At 39.5% G+C, this 26,264-nt stretch overlaps 1 protein-coding gene across 3 annotated transcripts in view; it reads left to right on the forward strand.

Annotated features, from left to right (window-relative positions):
* Window positions 1-20,651, forward strand: part of RAPGEF5 (Rap guanine nucleotide exchange factor 5) — a 219,319-nt gene extending 198,668 nt beyond the window's left edge. For all 3 annotated transcript variants that reach the window (XM_073333740.1, XM_073333743.1, XM_073333742.1), the window contains exons 21-26: window positions 951-1,041; window positions 3,477-3,527; window positions 4,630-4,717; window positions 8,137-8,201; window positions 13,759-13,813; window positions 16,935-20,651. In XM_073333740.1, the coding sequence (XP_073189841.1) occupies window positions 951-1,041; window positions 3,477-3,527; window positions 4,630-4,717; window positions 8,137-8,201; window positions 13,759-13,813; window positions 16,935-17,053 (469 nt within the window). In that variant the 3' untranslated portion in view covers window positions 17,054-20,651. The remainder of the gene's footprint in view (window positions 1-950; window positions 1,042-3,476; window positions 3,528-4,629; window positions 4,718-8,136; window positions 8,202-13,758; window positions 13,814-16,934) is intronic.
* Window positions 20,652-26,264: the final 5,613 nt, after the last annotated feature.

Consider the following 26,264-nt stretch of genomic DNA (forward strand, 5'->3'; position numbering starts at 1 on the left):
CTGTTTGGATAGCATACTATAGTTTGTGATTACATTTTGCTAATTGGTTAAAAGTAAATAGGGAATAATCATATATAGTAAACATGAAATTAGAGAGAGGTATCTAGCTGAATTTCACAGTTATCAGTAGTAGGGACCAGTAGTAACTAATAATTAATCTAGAGGGATATGTAAATTGAACATTTGCAGACAATAACAAATTGAGGGACTGCAAATACATTGGAGGGTAGAGAGAAAATACAGAATGACCTAAAGAGTTTACTGTTATGTGCAAACAACAATAAGGAGAGATTTAATTTAGATAAATGCAGAGTAATTCAACTAGGGAATACTAATACAAACCAAAGAAATATACAAGAGATTGTTTAAGAGCAGCATTGTGGAGAAGGTCCTTATGTGATAATAGATGACAAATTAAAGGCAAGGTCGAGGTGTGATGTTGCAAAAAATACATCTTATACAGGATTTGTGTTTATAGAGGAGTAGCACATGAGAAAATAGAAAAGTAAAGGTAGAAACTGCCCCCACTCCATATATATGCATTTCATTGGTAAGGCCAGAATTCAAGTACTGTGTACAGTTTTCCAGTATTTTCTGGTGGGGGGAGTGGGGAATTGATAAATTATGACAAAGAAGGATGACAAAAATGAAAAAAAGGATTGCAGGCCTTGACTGGGAAGAGAAATGAAGGGAAATGAATATGTATAACTACAGAAAAGATGATAAAGGAGGGTGAAAATATTTGTATAACAACACAATAGAGGGCAAGGAATCATTCTGTAGGGTAAAGGACTAGTAATCGTTTCAGTGTAGAGGACAATCTTGTAATAGTGCAGGAAAGTTGGACTTGATAACCTGGGATATCTTTCCATCCCAATTATCTATTATTCTCTGAGGAGTGGAAATCAGAGTGTAATGTCCATTTTCTAAAAAATATTATTATTCTACAGCTGCAAAGCCCAAAGAAACCTGAACTCATTCTTTGCCATTGTTATGGGTCTCAACACTGCATCTGTCAGCCGGCTGTCTCAAACCTGGGAGGTAAGCCATGTCTTTGTATCTTTTCAGTCTTGTCAAAACTATATTTTGCACAAGCTTTTGATGGTGGTTTTGTTTTTTTTTAAGATACTAGCTCTACATACTGAAATCAAGTGTGAGGAAAATGGTGGTGGTGGGAGGTGTCAGTATATAGATGTCTACATTACCTGTAAATGCAGACTACCTGAGAATACTAGTGGATCTAAATCTATTCTTGCAGAAATTTTAAATAAGGACAAAGCAAAGAGAGGTATCCAAGATCAGATGAGTTACCCATAAAGGTCTAGAAATTATTATTAGTACAATTTTGAACTATGGTGGAGAAGACTAGTTAAATTTAAGTAAGGAATGGATTCCAAAGAAACAGAATCATTACATATGGAAGAGTTTCATTTAAAATTTTACAAAATAAAAAGAGACCCCCCATAAGGGTAACCTTCGATTAAACTCTTGCCCAGTTGTTTATTTTAGCAACAAGTTTAGGAAATGGGAAATGAATAAGTAACATATTTAAAAACCTAGATTAATGGTTAAAGAAGCTACAAGTTGCCAAAAGAGGAGGGGATATTAAGAGGGGGATTCCACTGGGATCTGTGTTTATACTGCTGCTGTTTCCATCAAAATAAATTACTGAGTGGTAATACCAGCAAACTAATTATATTTTCGGATTACCCAAAATCAGGGAAGTGTTGACTGGTATTACAGAATAAACCACAAGCAGGCGATAATCCAAAGGATTTGAATCTGTAATGCAAACAAGAATACGGTGCCTGCAATGGACACTGTCAAAAATACCCTCAAGCACAACCAGCAGAATTCAAACATCAGAAAGGGGCTTATACTCAGCCATATTAAGAGTGAAGTCATCCCCTCCCATACAAAATAACATGGAAAGAAAAATGAACTGTATATGTCAATGACTAATGCTGTGGGGAAACAAGAGCCAACAATTCCCAGTATGGGGAGGAGCTTGTAGGAGCCCAGAAAGGCAAAGGGTAGGAATCCAGTAAATGATTGGATGGCTCAAAATCTTCAGAGAAATCTGCAAATCTTGGGGCATCCGCACAGAAAGTGAGCCATTCTGCATTACTTCCTAAACCACCATTCCCACCAGCAGTGCTGCTCACTCAGGAGCTAAACTACCATTGCCTACCTGTTGGGGCCTGCGTTCATCCCACTCTTTGAGGGGTAAGGTAAAAAGGTGTGGACTGGGAGTAAATACTGGAGAAAAGGTACCCTGCATATCTACTCTGGAGCAGCAGAACTGCAGCAGTTTTGCTGCTTTGGAAATGTGTTCTGTGCTTCTGATGTATTTCAGCCTCTAAGAATAAAATGTGTTGTTTATCTGAACAAGTACAATACTTATTAGTGGATCAGCAATGGATAAGGTGTCTTTCTTATACACTCTGTGTGTGCATGTGAATAAATATGATAAAATACACACACCGTTTTTTTCCTTTTTGAAATGTGTGTAGCTACAGTTGTTTGCCTGGCATTCTTTAAATTGGCAAAATTTTACTACAGAAAAATTTCAAAATCCAAAAGCTTGTATGCATCAGTAATTTGAATTCTAGGAAATAGAGAGCAATGCTTATAAATTAATCACAATTACTTATTCATGCAAATTAAGTCACCTAAGTTCAAGCAGCCAGTTATACACCAACCTATGCTGAATATGCACTTGCATTCTTAAATAGAGGGCTGCATTCCCAGGCATGCCCTACTATTTTTGTGCTCAATATAGTGTGTTTTAAGGCATCTAACTTCCTCTGGTTGAAGATATTAAAATCTGCGCAAGTGCAATTCCACATGCAGTTCTTTTAGGTGTGCAGTTGCTAGTGTTTTAATCATACAGCAAGGTACATCTTTTAAAAATTGAGGGTATAATCCTGCAAAATTTACTCATGTGAGTAGTCTCAGTGGGCCTGATTCGCCTCCCAGTTACATCAGTGTATATCAGGAGTAACTGAGGTTAGTGTGAGACAAGAATCTGCCCATTGACTTGTAGGATTGGACCCTGAGCCCACATTTTAGGAAAAGAGTTAGGAGATTATTGAAATGGCATCTGAATTATTGAATATTTAAATTGTCAGCCTGTGTTGTTGTTTCCATCTTCACAAATGTATTAAGACAAATGGGGCAGACATGGAAGTTAGTGAGGAAGATGAAAACAGATGTTCAGAAGCAATTTTCATAAAAGAATCATGACTGTGTCGAATCTCAAAAGGCAAGACTGCTAAATCTAATACACTGGTATAGCTCTAAACATTATTCATAGCTGCAGATTTCAGTACTGGGAAAAGAATGATAATTGACTGGGGAAGTGGCTTGGTGCTATTTGACACTTCACACATGACAGACAATCTCAGAAAGAAAAACTGTATTTTTCTGCATATTTGATTTATTTAGTCCCATTTTCTTTTTCCCCCCGACCTCAGAAAATCCCTGGGAAGTTTAAGAAACTCTTCACTGAACTTGAAAGTTTGACAGTAAGTACAGTGCGAGTGCCAGAAAAAATTAGCTCCCCAGTTGTTCCCTCTCTAACTTATTTCTGGTGGAACTGACTGCCATTGTCTAAAATTGAGATTGCCTTTCTCTGATCATGGTTTGCCACAGACCGCACACATCTCAGTAGTGCTGCAGTGGTCTCAAAAAAGAGTAAATACACTAATTCTCCTGGACTTGGCACAGGGGGGAAATAAAGACCCAAAGTCTATGCTTGGTTTTCCGGGTGTAAATCTGGAAGTAATTCCATTGCCATGGTAGCTAATCACCAGTCTCTTGCTACCCAACCAAAGATGTTCAGAATCTGTCATTTATTTTTTTGTAATAAGAGTCTGTAGAAAGAGAGAATAGGCATGAAAAGGGGGGTGGGGGAGGAATCAAAAGTTTAAAGCCAGACTTTGCCTCCTTTACTTCTGTTGTGAGATACTCCTCAGCATGAGTATTTCCTTTGCCTTTCCTGAGGCTAGCAAGGTTACCACTGAATTGAGTAAGAATGGCAAAATCTGTCCCTTAATGATTGTTTCATTTTTACATAATTATCACAATTGGAATTCTTATACAATAATTACATGTCCTCAAGTTAGAAATGTTTATAAATATAAACTTAATAGTATGTACTATTTTAGAGTTTTAGAATTACAGTACTTACGTTTCATAGAACCACTCAGCTGCCTGCTGTTATTTTGTTCTTTAAGATATCTGATATGTGTTGTATTGTTTAATGAGTTAATTTTTCACTGGAAAAATGGCACTTGTTAGGACCGATTCTGTTCGATATTAAGTTGATGAGATTAGAGGTTATGTGGGAAAATTACAGAACAGTCAAATGGTGAATTTCTCATATAGCTATCTCCTATTTTAGAACCATTTCATGTACAGGAATATAATCATTTCTATTTCCTTCATTGTTTACATTTCCTATTCAGTTTAGTAAGTCACCTCTCCTAGGAAACCTTTATCTACCTCATTTCCCAAAGAACCTTTTATATCTAAATCACGTTCAGTTCAGAAGCCTATAATGGATTTAGAATTGCTCTTTTTATAACCTATTGATTTTTCTCTTTTATTACTAAAATGATTTTGCAGGACCCTTCTCTGAATCACAAAGCCTACAGAGATGCATTCAAGAAAATGAAGTCTCCAAAAATTCCTTTCATGCCCTTACTTCTGAAAGGTAATGTTAAATCTTATTTGCCCTTTTTTGCCATGTAATTCCATCTACAGAAATTTGTAGTGGTTAGTTACTGTAAGTGTAAGGTGATTTTTTCCCACATGTTGTTTCATGGTAAGTATAGATATAATATGTATGAGACTTCAGTAGCACTTGCTTTGGATAATAAACAGTTGCCTTCTAAAAAATAGGTAAGAATCACATTTTTTTTCAAATGCTTTGAAACTTTAGAGCCTTCCCAGTCACCTACTGATAATACAGTCCCTCTGAGCTATGAGTGTGAAACCTTGGGGCTAGAGAAAATAACTTGCGTATCTCTTGAGTGGCACCACCTGGCTGTGGATGATACATGAAAACAACATTGATGGGTACCAATGGGAGAAAAGTCAAACGTTACTTAGCCAGAGGAGAGGTTATGATTGATTTAATGGATATTGAACTGGATTTAATTGAATTGGATTTAACTGGATTTAACTCTCCCATTTATCTATCAAACATACATGGTGCTTATGAATGGGGAGGATTTGGGAATCAACCCCTTACACCCTGTGAATTCTGAGAAAGACAATGAACTATTCAACATAGTTAAGTAGCCAATTAAGTGGCAGGTATTTCAAGTATCCTATCATCTTGGATTCATTTATTATTAATCATCTTGTCTTTGATCATGACAAATTCATTTGATGTCCCTGTATTCCAGAAGTGTTCTCTTTAGTACATTCATTAAAACCAGGTTACAGGTGCATACATGTAAAATGTTTTCAAGGGAAAATTCTCCAAACAGGCTGAAAATGTCTGGGAGTTACCAGGTCCCTAGTCATCTGAGGGGTTTGTATATATACAGGAGAATTTTAGTTTTGTTGTCATGATATATTAATGGATGACAAGATGGGAGTTCTTAAACAGAGAGGGTAAAATCCGGCTGATTTTTCAAATATTTTATAAAATATTTATATTTTTTATTATATAAAAATATTTTATAAAATCCAGTGTTTCACCCTTACAGCGTGGCTCAGATGCAATTTTCTGCTCCACTGAATTTATCTAGGCTCTTAGCTGTTGGCAGCAAAGCTGTGTAGTCTTCACAGAACAAGTACAGAATTGAACTCTCCTGGCTTTTCTGTTTTCAGTGCAAAGCCTTTCTTTGTTAGCACTGACAAACATAATCTAACTGTTTTTTTTCTTTTTTCTGTGATCATAAATTTATGTAGCCATTTAGGGACATGCTTGGTCCTCATGTAGGTGTGCAGTAAGTGCAAGGACGAGGGGAGAGAAAAAGGTGTTTCTTTAGATCGTTCTTTCTCCTGCATGTGAGAAGTAGTCAGAATTGCAGTCCATGCATACAGGAACTGCTCCCTCTTTACTCCCTTGGGAGTGCAGTGTACCCCAGAGCAGACAGGGAGCTGACGAGGGCCATGTCCCACTCACCTCCTTCTCACTGGTCCATTGAGTGGGAGCAGCATGCAGAGAGGAGCAGCCTGCACAACATGAATGAGTGCAGTAGTAGGTGTGCTTGTCCTACTCACTAAGAAATTCAGGCAGGCATCCTGCTTCCCTGAGGCAGAAATCATCCTAGTGCTCTCCTGGGGGTGGGCAGCTCTACATCACTAACACAGGGTGCTCTGCCTTATAAATTCTAGCTCAGAATTTTTTCCCAGCATATAAAGCAGTTAGAATTTCCATTATAAGTAATTACAAAATCCCCTTCAGGCTGATACCTGAGAGTGAGTTTTTGAAACAAAAGGAAGTAAATCAATTTGACTGTTTTTATGTTCTGGGATTGTCAAAAAGAAAGATGTTATTGTTTCAGCTGCAGATTTGCAATCCTATAATCTAATTGCATTGGGACTGATGTTCTCCTCCACCTACACTGGCAGAGGAGACCAAATGGGGCAGAACAGGGATGGGTTGTTCAGATACCACAATAGTGAGCCATGGTACATAATGGCAGGCAAATTGGTTTGTTGTCCTTTTGCATGGGATCTCACAGCATTCCATGGAAAGATACATACAATGCAATTACTGAGGACTATTTGTTAATTGGAAAACATGGCCATTACCTTCGGAGTGTTTTTGTGACATCCCATCATCTTACTAAAATGGTGCCACAAAAGCATCTTATCACTGCAGGCACCAATATGTATGTTTCTGAGGTAGATACTCTTCATGATCAAACCAGCAGTTCTACTATATGGTCTTGCGACTGCTATTGTCTCTCCTTTTTCTCTGAAAAAAAGAGTTTTTCTCTGAAGTTACGGTTTCAGTGTGAATTTAACTTAGCAACAGTTGTGTTGCCTCTTTCCTTCCTTTTATATACTGCATGCAGTTTGCATACTGGTGCCAAGTATAGTCAGGGCCGAATTTACACCTTACGTGCCCCTAGGCACAGCACCTTCAGCATCCCTCCTGCCTACAGCTGACCTTCGTGTTTTACGTAAAAAATGAAATGAAAAGAAATATGTGGTAATTTAAATATTTATTCAATAAAATACCAAAAAAAATACATATAATTAAAACATAACCCACTTTTAACTTTGAGGCACCCCCTAGAATGCTGGTGCCCCTAGGCATGTGCCTACTGTGCCTAATTGGAAATCTGCCCTGAGTGTAGTCCTATACCTCCCACTGATGTCTTTTTTTTCCATTAAAAACTCTCCCTAGTACTGCTTTGTGGAACCAGAAATAACTGTTTTACTTCCAAAGAGCTAAATCTTGGCATTTGCTGCAAGGTGATTTTTGGCTTAATGGATTGTATTTAATATTTGTCTGTCGCTTTATGTGCCCATCGCTGTAGTAGACTTTCATAGTAATCAGGTGTGTGCGGGTGGAAGGTGTTGCAGAACTACCTACGGAAAACAGTTGTCTCTACAACCTTTTTGTCCCCTCCTCCTGAAGAGAATTTATTCAGCAGAATTCTGTGTTCATGGATCTACCACAGCCCTGCCTCAACCACTCTAAAATCTCTAGCTGCTCAGATAGATTCACCGTGTGCAGGGAGGGAGGGTGGAACCCATGCACCGACAATTACTGCGCTCCCCTTCCCACCATCAACCACTGTACTTTTGATTTGAGCCCTGGACAGCACAGTGTATCATCTGTCTTGTTTGATAGAAAGAGTGTTATTTGGAAGTCCCTAGATTATGTTTAGTGAGTAATAAATTCACATTCTGTACTTGAAATTTCCCTTGCTTAATGTTGCCATAAAGGTGCACATTTTCTGTTTTTTTTTTAATGAAAGAACCAATGATAGTTGTTTGTGCCCTGTAAGTAACACAAACATGTGACATTGTCGCAATACTTATGAGACTGTTTTGTTCCTTATTTTGTTATTCCTTTGTCACCATTCCATTCCTTTGTATCTAAAACAACTGAAAAAATGCCATGACATTTAATAATATAGTATCTCTTTTTAAACTTTGTAGATGTAACGTTCATCCATGAAGGAAATAAAACTTTTCTGGATAACCTTGTCAATTTTGAAAAGCTGGTATGTACATTTTATCTTTTACAACTTCCTCTTTTTTGTGGAGAAATCCATCTCTCTCTCTCTCTCTCTCTCTCTCTCTTCCCCTTCTCCCCACCTCTTGTGTTAAATGTATCATGCTGTGATAACCAAGCACAGTATCTCTCAGCCTGTTCAGTTCTCTCCATGAGCTTCACCAGCTCCCTCACAGCATCATATTTATCCTTGACTAACGGTTTGTCTATGGTGGGGTAAAGTGCACTAGGGAACCTTTATGCACACCAACAGGGTCTAAATGGACCAACTAATGCACAACACATTAGGTGTGCTTTACAAATTACACACCTGTAGCGTGCATTGCCCCACGATCTAAACAAGCATAAGTTCTCAAACTGTTGTTGCCTCTTCTCCCTGCTCAGCCTCTTCTCAGAGTTTAGTTTCCCTTTCCCTCCCTGCCCTCCCCCAAGGTATGCAGCAGCAGGTCACCCCAATTTAACAGTCATCACTAATTCCAGTTATTTTAAATGAAAGTAACTTTATGATTTGGGTCGGAGCTAAAGAGGAAGAATATACACAATAAAAGCTCAATATTAATACAGCTAAATAAATCTTTATGTAGAGGGTAGTGCATTAGGCTTTTAGCTTAGGCCAGATCTACACTAGAAACTTCTGCTGGTATAGTAATGTCACTTAGGAGTGTGATTCTTTACAACATCTCTGTACCAGCAAAAACCTTAGTGTAGACACAGTTATATTGGCGGGGAAAGTGCTTTTGCTAGAATAGTTTATTTTATTTGAGAGACTGGTATAAGTTATACCAGAAAAAGCACTCTCTTGCCAGTATAAGATGTGTATGCTCTAGGAGGGTTTGCTGGAATAGCTATACCGGCAAACCTTTTCTAGAGCAGATTAGGCCTTAGTTACATTAGTATGGTTAAGCATGATACAAAGTGTACATATTGGAGTTTCATGTTTCAGCAAAATATCATCAGGCTTGTCCACCCTTTAGGTATGTGATATGTGTCAAAAAGTGATGAGGCATATCTCTCCTTCTGATCTTAATCTTTTTCTGTCTTTGTTGTGGAAACGACTAATTTACTCTATTCAGTACCTATTGTATGAGTAAACAGAGAGACCAATTCATTTCTCCCTGTTTCATCCCAGGATAACTTTATAATCTAGGTGGTCCCTTCTTTGTATGTTCAATTCGATTCTTGTACCTTTTCTTGTTGCAGTGCTTTGAAGAACACTAATTTGCATTTAATAAAAGGTTTTCTTGTGCCAAGTCCATTAACTGTTTGACCTTTAGGTGTTTGCATATAAATTTAGTAGCATGTTCTTCTTCAATTGCTCTCACAAGTATGTCTCATTAAGATGTAAATTGAACTAGTCCTTGATGCACACTGATTTTAGTAAACATCCCTTACAGGCCTATATATTAATTTATTGGAGACAGAGGGTCTGATTCCAACTCAGTCTTAATCAGGCCTTTTGTTTTTTTCTTACCACTGCTGTCACCAGGGCAGCTCTACCAGTAGGAGCTACAAGGTGATAGGCTGGTTCCAGATAGCCTGAAGTCAGTGGGGTCAGGATTTTGTCCCTACTGAAGGCTGTTATCAACAGCCAGCAGCATTTCAACCACCATGTCATCTAGACTTGCTGTGAGAAGGATCAGACAACATGGTTGTTAAATCTGCCTGCAGCCCTGTGTGCATGAGTGCTCCCACCAATGGTAGCAAGGGTGAGAACTCTTAAGATAAAGATGTAATGTAGACCCACCCCATATAAGCATTATTCTAGTTCATTTGGATGTTTAAGTATTTGATTTATTGGTATGGAATTAGCAAGAAGTGTGTCAATCATCTTCAGTTGATTCAAGATTAAGCCACTAAACTGCACCTGCAAATAACTAAGTTCAAAATTGTGCTTGAAATTGATCTTGCCAAAAAAAAAAAAAAGAGAGAGAGAGATAAAATCTTCTGTACGGAAGCAGTATACCTACCATCACAGCTGTACTGGAATTTTCCTTATATGAAAGCATCTTTGCTTTGAAATTCATATCTCCATTAGATTCAGGATTTTCAAATCTTTATTTCCTGCATTCAATGTGATATGAATACAATGAATCAGAAGCTTGTTCAAAATGCAAAGAAATAAATTCACTAAGGGAAGAAAAGCTATAAGCTGTTGAGTCAATTAGGAAAGTCTATAGACCAGACTTAGCAAAAGCTCGGGGGATTGCACTTTTTAATTTAACTTTCTGTTTTGTAAGATCTAGATTACAATTATTTAGGCCAATATTTATTGTGTCCCTTGCCTTAACGTGAGAATTGCAAATGAAAAAAGAATAAATGGATGGAATAAGGTCTAAATTAGGGTTACAGTATTTCATTTTCCCGAAAAAGAGGATACTACTAGAGAGAAGGGGAAGTATGGGGTTGGATGGGAAGGGGAGTGTGTGTGTGTGTGAGGTGGGGGAGCAGGGATGCCTGTGACAGGCATATTCATTGAAGGTGGAGGACAGTGTCACTCCTTGTCACAGTGGCAGGGCAGCTGGCATGAGTCCAGAACGCAGTGATAGCCATCAGTCAGTGCCTCCCTGCAGGATCCCTTCCCCAGAGCTGAGAGCCAAGGCCTGAGTGGGTGGAATCCAGCAGCTGTGGCTTGTAGAGGAACAGACCAATCAGTTGCAGATTCAGGGAGGGAGCAATCTGGAAGCAGACCAATCAGGGCTCTTTCTGAGCTGCATCTTGCCTGCTCTACAAAAACCCAGGACATTTCCTGAAATTTGAAACCTCCGCCCGGACAGAGAAAAGAGGTTCAAAAAAGAGGTTATATTGATATGGTAACCTTAGTCTAAATGTTACCATTGTATTATAAGTATCTTCATGTTCTTTGCTGACATCTTTTGCTGAAATATAGCTTCTTTCATTATTCCTCTGTCAATCACAACCACCGTCTGTATATCTCTTGTAGTAATAACATGTCTCGGCCACCGCTGCTACTTTAATGTATTATCCTGTAAACTCTAACACATCAGTATTTATCATCTTACAGGCAGTCCCTTTGTGGACTAGTAGTAAGAACTATACATGTAATGTAAATAAGTGTTTTCAGGATCATGCCCAAAAATATCTGTGGGACTTCTGAGCATACTGATGAGCTGGATTGCCATAAAGAGTGGAATTATTGCTAATGATCATGTGCTAAGAGTGGTTACCAGTCAAATCTCTGGTCTGGTCTGTACTACAGAGTTAGATTGCCGCAAGGCAGCTTACATTGACCTAACTACGGACGCATCTATAGTTAAATTTTGATCCCGTTATGCTTAATAACTCCACTTCCATGAGCAGTGTAGAGTCAAGGTCAATGTAGTTAGGTCAATGCAGTGTCAGAGTAGACACTGTGTTGCTTTGTTACTGGCTTTCAAGAGCTGTCCCACAGTACCACACACTGGCAATACACAAGGAGTAAATCATAGACATGCATAAGCAATGTAATTACTCTGGCAGCTGTATGTCAACATAAGTTAGGTCGACATAATTTTATAGTGTAGACATGGCCTCAGTCACTGTATGCATTCCTCCATATTTATCACACACTGGTATGCAGCCATCTATTAAAACAATCAGAAAATAGCTGTCCCTTTTCAGATGAATTAACAGGTTTTCTGTATTACAGCTGGGTCAGGCAGAGTAAGAGGGACAGTGTGAAATGCCTAATGAAGCCACTAAAGAAGGAAGAATTGTGATCAATCTCCATGAGAATGGAGTGTAAAGTGGTCCAGCCAGTTTCCCTGGGGCATCAGCCACAGAAGCTAATTTCAGATGGAGCCCATACTGAGTAACAAAGAGGGAAGAAAGAAAAGGAGTACTTGTGGCACCTTAGAGACTAACCAATTTATTTGAGCATAAGCTTTCGTGAGCTACACGAAAGCTTATGCTCAAATAAATTGGTTAGTCTCTAAGGTGCCACAAGTACTCCTTTTCTTTTTGCGAATACAGACTAACACGGCTGTTACTCTGAAAAGAGGGAAGAAAGCACAGTGTGACATTGTGAGTGACATAGTCGATTCTCCTTTACTTGTGAAAGCCAAATTCAAAATATGGGATATAAACTGGAAGATGCAACAACAGCAGAAGAACACAGGAATGTCATAGCTCTAGTGGGATTTAAGAAATTGGTCATGCAAACCTAGGACTTCTCATTAGAACTTTATTTTAATCAGTGCAAGAAAATGATGTTAGTGTAAGAGACTGAGAAATTTCATGGTAAATGGAACACAGATGAAAAAAATGATTTTGCTTCACTGATTTATTAAAGAACATGAAGTCTTCATTAAGCATATACTCAGTTGTTCTCGTCATAAACGATTCTGTGAGGGAACATTGTAAACAATTCATATTGTGGTTGTGGAGAGATGAATTATGCTACATCATTCCAAGCTTATGCTTTGCTCGGGGAAGCTAATCCTTTCCACTTCTGACTGGGTTTTGAAGGAGGTGTGAGAACAGCCTGTACTGGTTCCATAAAATGCCATATTGCTGTTGTTAATTGCAGGCAGGTTGCTTAATTTAGTCACTGTATTCAGTCAAGGGCTTCTGGCCCAATTCAATTGGCTCTTTCCTTTGGATTCTAAGTGCAATCAAAAGAAAACATTCATTAACAGCATTATGGGCCAGATCCTCCACTTGTGAAAATCAATGTAGCTCTTTTAACTTAGACATAGCTATTCCAATTGATATCCAATAAGGATGTGATGCTAACGGTGAAACAAAATTTTAAAGGTTTTTCTCTGTTTAATTTGAGCAACCATCTGCACCCTATTTTGGCTAAGGAAAAACAGTACGGTAAAAATCTTTTAAAATCAACTAATCAAATTAAATCAAATCGTTACCATTCTATAGACAATCTTGACTTGTAAAAACTGAGTGAAGGGGAAAATCTTGCTGAAAACTTAGCCTAGAATGTAGTTTTAGCCTTTTAATAACAATATGAAGGATGCTTATGACTTATGAACCATTTACTCCCCCATGCACTGAAATGGAAGCATGCAATTAAGTACATCTTCCTCTTTTGGAGTTTTTTACTTTAACAGAAGTCACGTAATTTTTCACACACATGAACACAAATCTGCTTTCTCTGGAACAGTTTAAAACTATTGTCCAATAGTGCATTTGACACACACTACTCCACTAAGCATGAGGGGGAAAGGGAGGGTGGATTTCAAGCATCTCCTTTGAAAGAAGGAAACATAGAGAAATTACCCTTTTCATTGTCAATTTCCATGGGTTTCTAGGAAGACCCCCTCTGTCTGTGTAGTGTCAACAAAATCCTTCTGTGAAAGGAGTCTAAAAGAACTAACCTTGTTTCAGGATATGTTGACACCAAGCCAAAAACAAACAAACAAACAAACAAACACCTTCTCTCCATCTAATCTAAATGTCTCCAACTCCTGCCTCCTTCCTTTCCCACCTTTGCTACTATTGCTGTTGCAAAGTGTGGGGCTAGGGAAGGATTTTCTAGCAACAGCCCCCCTGTCAGATTTCTGCACTGATATATTGTACGTTTTATTTCACAGCACATGATTGCTGATACTGTCCGATCACTGAGACATTGCAGGAATAACCAATGTGGTAAGTAGTAGTAAAACAGTTTACTACTTGTCTCTCATTAGTTACATACTTATCAAAAGAACTGTTTCCCGGTCTCTCTGTCTCCTCTCCCATGGCCCAGGTTTACTTTTACAGTAAAACATATTTGCCGTTTGTTTTAACCTAGAAGAGGGGAGAGTGTATTGTGAAAGTCACCTCAGCAAACAGAATATAATTACAGCTACTTTCCAAATTGTTTCCAGAAAAAACAATTTTGAAAATGTTTGAAAAACATTTTTCACAAAATGCTGTGTTCTCCCAATCCCCAATATGCAGAGTCATCTACCTGTAATGTTACACAAGACCTGAGTTTTACAGACCTGCATCAGAAGAAAAAAAATCATAAAGGCCTCTAATTACCTGAAAAAAGAAAAGGAGTACTTGTGGCACCTTAGAGACTAACCGTGCCACAAGTACTCCTTTTCTTTTTGCGAATACAGACTAACACGGCTGTTACTCTGAAACCTCTAATTACCTGATGAGCTTGTGAGGTATCCTACAGCTTCCCATAACTAGTGGTGTGTTTAGGATGGAGAATCACCAGTCTCCTACATGAACTCTCAGCAGTTGATTCAAACTTGTATTGGCATCTCACTAGATGAAAGGTGACATATCATTGTGGATTTTCATAGTGTTCCACTAATACCAATTGGGTATCTATAAACTTTTCTTCTTATTCTCTGTATGACTTTCACTACTATTATACAAGGGAGGGGAAAGACAGCACAATATTTTTTATAGTGGTAGGGTTCTAATTGAAACACACTAAAATAAATGCCACATTAAGGCCAAAATAAATGCCACATTAATGCCACTCTACCTGGAGGAACTTCAGACCTGTGATTTAGCCTTAACCTAGAATTTTCTTGGTTTGAAGAATAAATGTTAGATTTTTTTTTCCTAATCATGTCTACAGTATTTACAGTTTCCTATGGGGGTGTATATGAAAACCTGCAGGTGGGCATACAAAAAGGGTAATTGCAGCCATAGTTACCCATTTTGGGTGTTCAAATAGATAAGTCTGTGGGAGTTTTGCTGAAAATTTGGCTCATAATGTCACCTAATATAGTTGCAGTCTTTTAAGAATACAAAGGCTACTTATTAATTATGAACCAGTTATTTCCACGTGCGCTGAAAGGAAAGCATGCAGGTAAGTACATCTTCTCTTATTTTCACTCTGTTAATCCAGGCCCTAAAGGACGTATTGATTAAACCTGAATATTTACCTGTAAATCTCATTCAGCGAATTAATTAATTTTTTTCTTTAAGCAGATCTTTTGCAAAATAAGTTAATGAATTTTTAAAGACATCTTTGCTTTTTTATAAATATTTGTGTCATGACATAAATCCAGGTTTAATACCCAAGATTTATCACACAGTCTGCTGGTTTGAAGTATGTTGTTGTTTTATTTTACCACAAGCTTGGCCTTATTGTGAAGCTGGCATTTAAAAAACAGTTTATGCAGATATTCCTGTAGGCACTGTTTTTTGTTAAATTCATTTAGGCATGAAATGAATTCACTGAATATTTATTGAGACTTTATGGACTGCTTCCTTTTCCAGTGGATTTATTTAGCTTTCAGGAACGTGAATCTTTCTCCTGCATTACTCTCTGGTTTGGACTAAAAATAGCAGGCATCTCACCACAGAACAGAATTCAAATAAAACTAAGCAAAAGATATTGTTGTTGCTTATAACTGTCTTAAAATTAAACATGCAGACCAAAAACTTTATGGGTTAGAAAATGATAGTGTGGCTAAGTAATACTGAAATGCCATTCTGATGGAAATAATATTTTTCCACATTAAATCCAGAAAATAAATAATAGTCTTTCAGAAATCTGGCATAGCAGCTTTAACATTTGTACAGTAATTCAGCCTTTTGTAATTTCAAGTGCTATTGAGACTTTGAATTCTGAATAATTTTCAGTGTATTTAGCACAATTGCTGAAAACATGGAATCTGTTCCCTGAGAACTATAAGGTCTCCTATAACATCCTACTCCAATTTATCTCCTGTTCATTTCTGCTGCAGTGTTTTACAAATCACCCAGGTGCTTGTGAAGTGTGTGGACAGGTGCTGCACAGTAATGTCTTTAATAGTGGCATACAGAACTGTCTGAACTCACAATGTCATGTGACTATTTACATAGTGCTAAATTTGTGGTGGGCACTTTATAGACAAATATAAGGACAATACTAGTGCCCCAAAGAATTTACATTCTAAATGGATAAAGTATGGATGGGGATGGATGAAACAAAAGCAGCTAAGAGAGCAGTGATGTTAAGCTTGTTGGTTCCAGGATTTTTTGTTTGTTTGTTTGTTTGTTTTAATGGTAATTTTGTTAACATTGCTTTAAGAACATCGACTAGAGTTTGTGGCAGATAACATCTCAGTTTTCTCTTCAATCCACCCTTCAGTTTTCTTCTGGTGCATGGTTAAAGCCATGCTGCTGTGGGAACTCGTGTGAAATAACAGCATTTCCCTTGTTTCTGCCACCTTAGCCGAAATCAAAAGCATAACTGATCAAAACTAGAGACTTGACCAAAAAAAAAAAAATCTTTGAAGAGTTGTCCTCTGTCTATTCTGCATTGTCACATTTCACCTGATCAAAAGGAAATGATTCAGGGGTCCACTTGCTGTTGTACATGTGTTCTACAGCTATTTAAACACTCAATGCTAGATCCTCAGCCCCTGCTCAGAGTTTGTTCTTGTTGACAGACTACAGAGTAGCACTAAAAAGTAGCACTTAAATCAGCCTCAGAGGGACTGCTGAGCATATTCCCAACATGAGGAAATCCAGCTTTATGCCTCCCGCTCCCTGTCTCTCTGGTGTCAGAAGCATGTCAAGAAAGCAGGCAGACAAGGGGGCAAAGCTGCAGTTTCAGAGCATTGTGTCTCCATGGCTTAGAACTTTCTTCCCCTCCATTCCCCTTTGAGGATAAGGATCTTCCCACTTGAGCATCTGGTCCTCTGCAGATGTTTTGGACCATCACACTTCACTTGCCATTTTTAATGGCATGTTTGGCTCAGATTTGGAAAAAGTATGGATCAGTCAGAAAACTGATCTCGGATTCATTTCCTTTTCTCCCTATAAACTTTAGGCAATGAAGTTCCTCCAAAGGAGAATCAAGAGCTGAAGCCACATGTCTATCACCTGCATGTCATTGACAACCAGCAAACGCTGTTTGAGCTTTCTCACCGGATAGAGCCTCGAGCGTGAGCGCCCGCAGCTTCATGTAACCTTGTAACTGCAGCACTTTTAATTAAGTGAATGTTTATGCCAAGCATGTTGCTTCCCTATATGAGAACAGTTTACTGAGTTTTATCAGTAGTCACATGATACAGGAAAATCAAGCAAAGCAAGAAAAGGAGCTGTTCACAGCATTCCAGGGCAAGGATAGTGCCATTTCCATTTATCATCGGAAAAGGAAGGAGAAGAGCAGCATTGTTTAAGCTAAGAAGCTTGGTTTATGTGACCATATTGGTGGTCCAGTGTAACTTTCAATCCAGACTCCGCCAGTATTAGAGGGAAAGGAAGCATCATGTCACCATAACAAAACATTCCAGCAAGCAACACTATGTGACATGGGGGTTCACAATTCACCATACAGTATGGACCTCACTAACATGAGGCTGCCGAAGTATTGATTGTTGGGGGAAAAAAATACTGTGCAATCCATGTTGCTGCACTGACTGCGGAGGAGTGTCTTATTTGAGAGAACAGCAAACACCTCAGAATGGGAATATAAAAAATAACTTGTATAAGACAGTGTTGCATGTTAATGCAATTGTGTGTCCTGATTGGAGGTCGTAAGTCAACAGAAGCTGATATCTGAAACGCTCCTAATTTCACTTTCTCTTAAGAATTTGCTTCAGAGCAGACAGTAAAAAGATAAATCTAATCTTGACACAGTTTATGGAGACAAACACAGCATTTCCCCTTTTGAGGGACCAAGAGGGCTATCCTGCAACTCAATTAGAGCAGTTCTTCCTCTATCTAAAAGGTACAGGTTAAAAAACCTCTATTACTTGCTCCCATTCCAGTTATCCTAGTTTGTCACTAACTTCTGCAGTTAGTATGCTATTGGTTATTAAAAAGGGAGCTCAGTGCTTTACTGCTTGGACTGTAGTCTCCTATACACCTTCCGGAAGGTCATCCTACTACTGAATAAAACAACAACAGGAAATATCCTGTTACAGACAGTAAAATCTAACATGCTGAGCATATGCTTTATGTTTTGAAAGAAAAAATGAGCATAATTTATGTATTACAGGTTCTCATTCTCCATATGTATGAAACCTGAATAGGCTTTCAACATTATATCCTTCTAACACTTCTCTTCCTCCACCCCTGCCCCAATTTTCATTTAGACAAATCAAGATAATATTCATTGGCATTACTATGTTTTAAGTCACGTTCGCAATGTATTCATGTCTACAGTACCCTCTCATCATAATGTTGTTTTTTAGGGCTAAGGAATGGTCCAGAAAAGTTCTTTGGGGGTTGGACTAGATGACCTCCTGAGGTCCCTTCCAACCCTGATATTCTATGAAATAATCTAGTATATACTATAGATGACGTAATGTGCTTCACAGTAAATACCATTTATTGTAGAGAGCCTTATAGCAAAATCCTCTTTGCAGTGGCAGTGAAGGTGTACTGTGTGTCTGCCTGCCTGTCTTATCACACAAGAAAGACTTCCAAGAAAATGCTCTTTTGTTGACATTTGGGTCCACCAGAATGGCTGAAGTAGCATGCTCTTCATCATATTGTGATCTGTGGTTTAAAGGGACAGAAAAGCAGCTTTAACAAGTAATTTTGGGGCAATTCTGTCAGATGCATTCAGGTTTCCCCATCTGTGAAATATTGTACAGTTATAATGTAAAAGAAACAGATGTTTCAGAAATGTATTTGTTTGTACTTTGGTATTATCAAATACAATATGATTTTTCTTTTTTTTAAAGAAATCTTTTTACCCAGTAAAAAGAAGAAAAATAAACTCTTGCTGGCCATGGAGTAAAAATTTCCTATGTTTTTCTGTAGGTGTGCTTGCACATATTGTAAATAACTCTTCTGTGCAAACAGACCAAAACTGTTCAAGTCAGGACACTAGCTTTAGTGGACTCATTTTTGCAGTATAAAAACACAAATCACAAATAATGCTTGTTTTTTGTTTTGTTGCAGTTCGTAAATTTTCACTGAGTCCCCTCCCTGGGTTCATTAACTAAAACATTCACTGATTCTTAAGCTCCCCCTTGTTGAGATCTTTTCATTGTGGCACAACTGTAATACCACCTCACTGTAGACTTGATCCAGTACCCTAGTTCATAGTGAGTAGTTCTGTTGAAATTAGCAGGACAGGTGCATAGTAAAGTACTACTCAATATGAATAAGGGTTTTAGAAATGCACCTGGCTCTCAATTCTCTGCAACTTTTATCCTACAATAGCCTTGGTAGTAATAGTTTACACCTCTCTGCTCGTGAAGCAACAGCGTGGGGGGGAGGAGCGCGGTAAGGGGAGGGAATGACTCTGCTCTCCACACTCAGGTTTGCAGTCCGACTAAAAATTCTGTCATCTAAATGCCAAATTTCAAACATTGTCATGCTACGTAATTTTGTATGAAGTCAGTCCTACAAACTGCAGCAGTTTACATAGAGGTCTTTATTATCTGGATACATCGTCAGCTGTGAAAGGCAAAGTATGTTTAGTGCATCCACTCCATGCAGAGAATATTCACCTTGTAGCCACAGTATTAATAGGAAGGCAACTGCCCTGAACATGCAGCAAAAAAAGGCCGGCAGGGTCCTCATTTTGAAGTGGAGACTGGCAAGCATTTGAGGGAAAGATGGTTGCGAGGACGACTGAAAAGGAATACTATGGAATGGAGGAGACTGGGTGGAGCATCCATCCCCCAGTTTCTAGATCTGGCAAAACTGTGGTCTTTAATCACTATCCCTCAAAATGGTAGCACTGTTAATACCATTTTAGAATAGTTACCGAAAATCTTAAATCTCAGTCTACCCCAACCACATGCCAGATTAAACTCTCTGTGTGTGTTTGTTAGTAGCTCAGAGCAGTTTTTAGACAAAACAAGGGAAGAGCGGGGTCACGCTACAGATCTTTGATTTGGGATTTTGGCATGTCACATCTAGATACTTCTGTGATGTGTGCTTCGGATTTCAGCCCAATTCTAGATAGTTAACAAACTGCACTTAGATGCCAGTGGCAAAAAAGGATTACATGTTGCCAAAACCAGATTAAAATAGTTTTTCTGGGGAAAAAATACAAAGAAAGTTGTAAATACTAAACTTTTTAGCAGATTAATATTTATTTGCATAGTCTATTTATTGTATTCTTATTACACTATTAAGAAAACTGGGATGAAGTCAGTGAACTGAGGTAAGAACACTTGCCTGTTATATTCTCTTTAACTGGAGTGCCATAATACTGTCAGCCTGCATTAACAATAAAACAGTAGAAAACCCCAAATCAAGGTATTTACCTAACTTCTCAGGGACTACAGCTAGTAGTTATCCACCATTATGAGAACTGGTATGTATGAAATAGTCTGATTTACCAAAAATGTCACTGTTGCCAATATTTTCTTTTTCATATTTCATGCTTGTACATATTATTGTGTTGTGTATTTATGAGAGCTAGTAAGCAATAATTTATATGTCAAAATGGCCAAGCAATACAAGGTTAAAACTTGTAGAAGCAACTGTTGCATTTATCTTGCATTTTCAAGTGTTTTTTAATATTCTTTTTCAAAATATAAAACTACATTAATGAAATCTGGGCTCTGTGCCTTCATGCCTACCACATGCGTTTATTGTTCCCAAATGGAATATTTTATGCTCATACTTCTGGTCATTAAATTGCACTGAACACATACTGCATTTATGAGATTAACTACACTCTCATGGGAGCCTGTTTTGAGCCTCAGAAATCTATTTTCATTCAAATCCATTCACTCTTATCTGATTAGCAGGACTTGCTAGTTCACAAGGTACCAAGATGTATTCCAAACAGCCTCAGAAGCAGAAATAATGATAACATAGGCTTCCGTTGTGCCTTGTCATCACAGCCCAGCTACAGGAGTGGCCTGGATTCACAGTGCAAGCAAGCTCTTGGAGAAATTCTGCCTCAGAAGAACCCCTGGTGCACCGGGAGAGCTTACCTTCTGATGCCCTGCTTCATGGGGTGTAGTAAACTGTGACAGGGTGTTTTAGACCTGAAGCCCCCCTGCTGGACGCCTCACAGTCCTACCACACCCTGCCCCAGGAAAAAAGCGGAAGAGATGAGTCCTCCAAGCTTCCTAGAGAGGCTGCATGGGAAGCAGCTAACTAGAGAGGGGTTGCAGGGAGCTGCCCAGCAGGCTCCTCTATAAAAGTTGCTGCTGGACAGAGTAGATTCAGTTGCTTGCTGGCTGGAGCCAGAGGAGTTTGGAAGGTGCTTCTGGCTGGCTGCAGGACTGGACAGAGCACTTGCCAGCAGGGTTCAGGGGAACAAGAAAGGTGCTCCTGGCTGGCTGCTGGGACTCAAGCAAGACTTAGCCAAAGGTAAGGGTGAAGCTGAATGTGCTGGGGCACAGGGAAGTGGCCCAGGGAACAGCAGCAGGAACAAGTTTGCTAAAGGGAAGCAGCAGGTGGCTGCTATTTATAGGGTCCCCGTGTTGGAACCTGGTGTAGAGAGCAGGCCTGGTTTCCCCCAGCCAGACACAGGTGAAGGGGCTAGGGTGACCAGACGTCCCAATATTGAGCAGTTTGTCCCGTGTCCCTACCGAAGTACGGTCGGGATGCCATTGGTCCCGATATTTTGTTTCGCGTGTGTCTTTTTTTTTTTTTTCTTTTCTTAGGCGGCGGTGACAGGCAGGGGGAGCGCTTTTTCAATTGTTACACTCACCCGGCACGTTTGGGTCTTTGGCAGCACTTTGGCGGCAGGTACTTCAGTCGCTGACGGCTTCAGCAGCATTTCGGCGGCGGGTACTTCTTTCTTTGCCGGCAAGATTTATTTCCCGCCACCAAACATGCTGGGTGAGTGTAATAATTGAAAAGGCGCTCCCCCTGCAGTGGTCCCAATATTTTGTATTTAGCATCTGGTCATCCTAGAAGGGGCTGAGAGCCCTAATAAAGGACTGAGCCCAGGGATGGCTGCAGAAAAAGACACCAAAAAAGGGTACTGGAATAGGCCCTGTTGGACTGATTAGTCTCCAGAGAGGAAGTCCTACTCAATTCCAGAGTAGGGACTATTTGAGACCTAGTCCAGGGAGGGCTGTCAAAGACCAGCCAGGATATTGGGATAGGCCCTGTTTGCTGTGGCACCCCGGAAGGGGTCTGTTTGTGTTTCAGACATGGACTGTGTGTGACTTGGCCAGAGGGCTGAGTCACTGAAATTCCGCCTGAAAAAGAGAGACTGCCAGTAGGAAGCGCTGCAAAAGCTGAAAGCAGGCACACCTGCTGTGAGGCGCTTGCCTGAGGTGAGTAGCCCCATCACACAAACTCTCTCCCAATATGTCTGGTCAGCTCTTCAGGTCCTGCTCACCGCTCCTAGCTCCTTTTGGTGAGTGTTGTACTTCACAGATCACATAAAAGGAGCAGTCTCTGCAGTGGTCTGGATAACGTAATAGTACACAGTTACTGTACTAGGTGTTGTGGGGCATTATGCCGTACGTTCCTCTGCCATTACATACCCTTGGAGCAGCTGGGCATAATCTGGCTGCTATTAAGAACAATAAATACTTAGCATTTATATGGCATTTACATGTACAAAGTGCTTTACAAACATGAAGTATTTAATCCTCACAATGCCTCTCTATGGCCTGAGCTACATTTAAAATTGATAACAGCATAACTACGTTGATTATGGGTGAATATTTTACCACCACAGCTATGTAGATATTAGCTTTGTTTCATTTGCAAAGAACCTGCGTTCAGCTTCGCTAAGTTGAACAAGTGAACTTTAAATCCTATGTGTGCTCTGTCTGTGGGACTGCATTGCTTCTAGCCTAACTCCCTTTGTTCCCTGTTTTCTTGCTGTCCCATCAACTCCCACCAGGGAACACAGTTGCTCTGATTCCAGTTCCACTGATCATGATTCAAACACTAGTATAGATCCACTTATGCTAGCGTAGAAGTGCTTTTTGCTGGCATAGTTTGTCTTTTAGGACAGGGGCTCTCAACCTTTCCAGACTACTGTACCCCTTTCATGAGTCTGATGTGTCTTGTGTACCCCCAAGTTTCACCTCACTTAAAAACTGCTTGCTTACAAAATCAGACATAAAAATACAGAAGTTAGTCACAACACACCTTTACTGAAAAATTGCTTACTTTCTCATTTTTACCATATAATTATAAAATAAACAAATTGAAATATAAACATTGTACTTACTTTTCAGTGTATAATAAGTATATAGAGCAGTATAAACAGATCATATGAAATTTGTTTGCACAGACTTCGCTAGTACTTGTTATGTAGCCTGTTGTAAAACTAAGCAAATAGCTAGATGAGCTGATGTACTCCTGGAAGACCTCTGTGTATGCCAGGAGTACGCATACCCATGGTTGAAAATCATTGTTTTAGGGAAATGGCATGAGATATGCTGGCAGATATGCTTATATATCAGAATAACTGCATCTACCCTAGGAGGGTTTAACAGGATAACTATGATAGCAGAATGTTTTTAGTGTAGACAAGGCCTGAGGTAGGTAAGGCCTTGTCTATGCACAGACTTGTGGTGATTTTAGGCCTGGTCTAAATACAGTTTTTGTACTGATTTTACTATTTCAGTACAGCTCCTACTGTGGACACAATTATACTGGTATAAAGCTGTCTTAGTCTAATATAGTTTATTCCCTTAAATTTACAGTAATAAACTATAACTGTAAAAACACCTTTATACTGGTATAACTGCCCCACACTAGAGGTTATACTGCTTACCTATATCAGTTTCAAACCAACATACTTAAAGCACTACAAGAAGGGTAAGTAGACAAGACCTTAGTTAAACGAGGGCAACCCATTGTGTGGACACTCCTATTTCTGTTTGACTGAATTATTTTGGTTGAGGTTTAAACTCAATTTAATAGAGTTAAGATAAACCAAAGTAAGACTGGTTTAAACAAGAATGTCCACACAACCACTTGTACCAGTTTAACAAAACTGGTTTAAAATCAAACTTCAGATTAAACTAGTATAACTCTGTGTGTAGGGAAGTTATTAGTTCAAATATTCTCCCCACTTTACAATAAGGAAAAACAAGACAAATATGGTAGTGATTTATCCCAAGTTAATTCTGGGCAGGGACTAGATCCCACCTTGTTACTCTGATCAAGCCATATTCAGTCACATGTTCCATTAGAGGTAGCCCTGGGATTTATGCACTATTTCCAGATCCAGTTACCATGCTGAGATTAGGGGCTTGCACAATCACTTAATGGAAGAAAGTAACAGGAAGGAAATGAATTAAAAGAAAGCTGGAAACGGTTGGTATTTCTGAACAACTTGTGATAGGTATCTTGCTATTAAGAGGCATCATTGCTATACCAGCTGGTGAGATTCCTAGTATCAGAGATCATAAAACACTTCTCAGCTCAGTATACAGTAGCGTAATGAGAAAACCAGTGTTTGAACATTAGTTTTCATTTTCTCTTGCACAGCTACTAGGCCCACTTCCCAGATTTGACATACTTCCCCCCCCAGTGATCCCAACTCTCAACCACTCCTCACCATGACACCCTGTCTTTCCTTGCTGTTCTTTGGCCTGAAGGACTGTTTGGAAAACAGCTGCAAGGGCAGCAGAGTCATGTAACTGCACAGGTTAGAGGAGTAGGGAGATTCTCAGGGAGCAGTTTCACAACCACTCCTCTGAAGAATTCAGACTTGGCCCTGCTTCCCACCAGCTACAAACCCTCTTGCCTCCCCAGGACAGCATATTTCTTCCAGCGATCACTCCTTAGGACTGGAAATGAACCAGTTCCCATAGGACATCCGCCTTACAGTACAATGGGAGCCTAGAGAGTATGATGAGCCCTGTAGAAATGCATGCAATAATAGTAGATTCCAAAGGATTAAGGGAACTAGCTAATGCACATGCTGGAAATCCTGGGGAATTGAGAAGGTACTTGGAGACTGGACAAATACAAATATGGTACCAATCTTCAAGGAAGGAAAGAAGTGTTTCCCTCCATAAACAGATCATGTCCTCCTGTGCACCTCCATTTCCACCTGTCCCCACAGAGAAGGTGCTTTCTGGATCCAGGAGTCCATGCAAAAGAACTATAAAAGCAGATGCTTTGGACCTTCGCATTTCACCTGCATTGTTGTCTCTATAGCCTTGCAGAGATCAGGGTATAAAGGTAATATAGCAAGGCCAGTGTTACTTTTCACAGCTCCATTCCACAGAGTTGCTCCCCATTTAAGTTCATTCTGCAAGCAACTGCAGCTGGGAGTCTCTGGCATTAGAACCACTCTGCCGAGAAGGATCATAAGCTGCTGCAGAGACACTGAGTCTGCGCTGAGGATTGCTTAGGCTCAATGCAGATCTTGGGTGATCTCTGGGGTCTAGCCCCCGGGCAAGAGAAGGACAGAAACCCCCATTCTTGACAGTGGTAGGGGAGGAATCTTCATGATAAGCTTGCAGAGATTTCTTCATTTTGATGCACGTTTCTGACCCTTTCAGAACCCACAAGGGAGCCCAGCAGTGATTAAGCCCCATGTCCCAGCTTCTCCAGTGAGAAGAGGTAACATCTGCATACAGTGTGGGAAATTAGGACCCAGAGAAGTTTCCTTAGGAGTTCAAGGGTGGGAGGCAGGACAGCTGCATCGAATTTTCAGAAGTTCATATAAAGAGATCAGGCTCTTAGGAAAGCTACTGCTAGGTGAAAATTCCTGTGCATTTCCTATAGGACTGGGACAAACGTATGTACCTTTGTTTATTCATTTTGTCTGTAAGCCTTGTCTGAATAAGCAGCCTGTGAAATAGCTTTTCTAAAGGGATTTAATTGTGCTGGCCTGAAAATAACCAACTAAACTTCTTTCTCAAAAAGGGGCTCCAGTTTGTGGGATGGACTTTATAGCTGGACCTGCTCCCAATCCCCCTAGCTCTCCAGTATCCTACAATGGGCTTTCCCTTAAAAGGGTGATAGAGCCCATTGGTATCTAGTCTGCAATAATTTCTGGATGCAGGAAAGAAAAGAGATTTTAGGATGATAACAGATGGTAAATCCAATTCAAGCTTACAATGTAGCAGAAAAAAATTCCAATGCAAAGTCCTAATCCTACATGGCTTTAAGGGTCCACTCAAAATCTTGCACTCCTCCTGCATCTCTTTACTAGGAATGTGAAGAGTAACTAACTGGTGGGATTACAGAGAAATACACCCCCCAAAATGAGAGGGACCGCAGAGAGTTATTTATGAGGCAAGATTAG

The sequence above is a fragment of the Lepidochelys kempii genome, chromosome 2, assembly GCF_965140265.1.
Source record: "Lepidochelys kempii isolate rLepKem1 chromosome 2, rLepKem1.hap2, whole genome shotgun sequence".
NCBI lineage: Eukaryota > Metazoa > Chordata > Testudines > Cheloniidae > Lepidochelys > Lepidochelys kempii.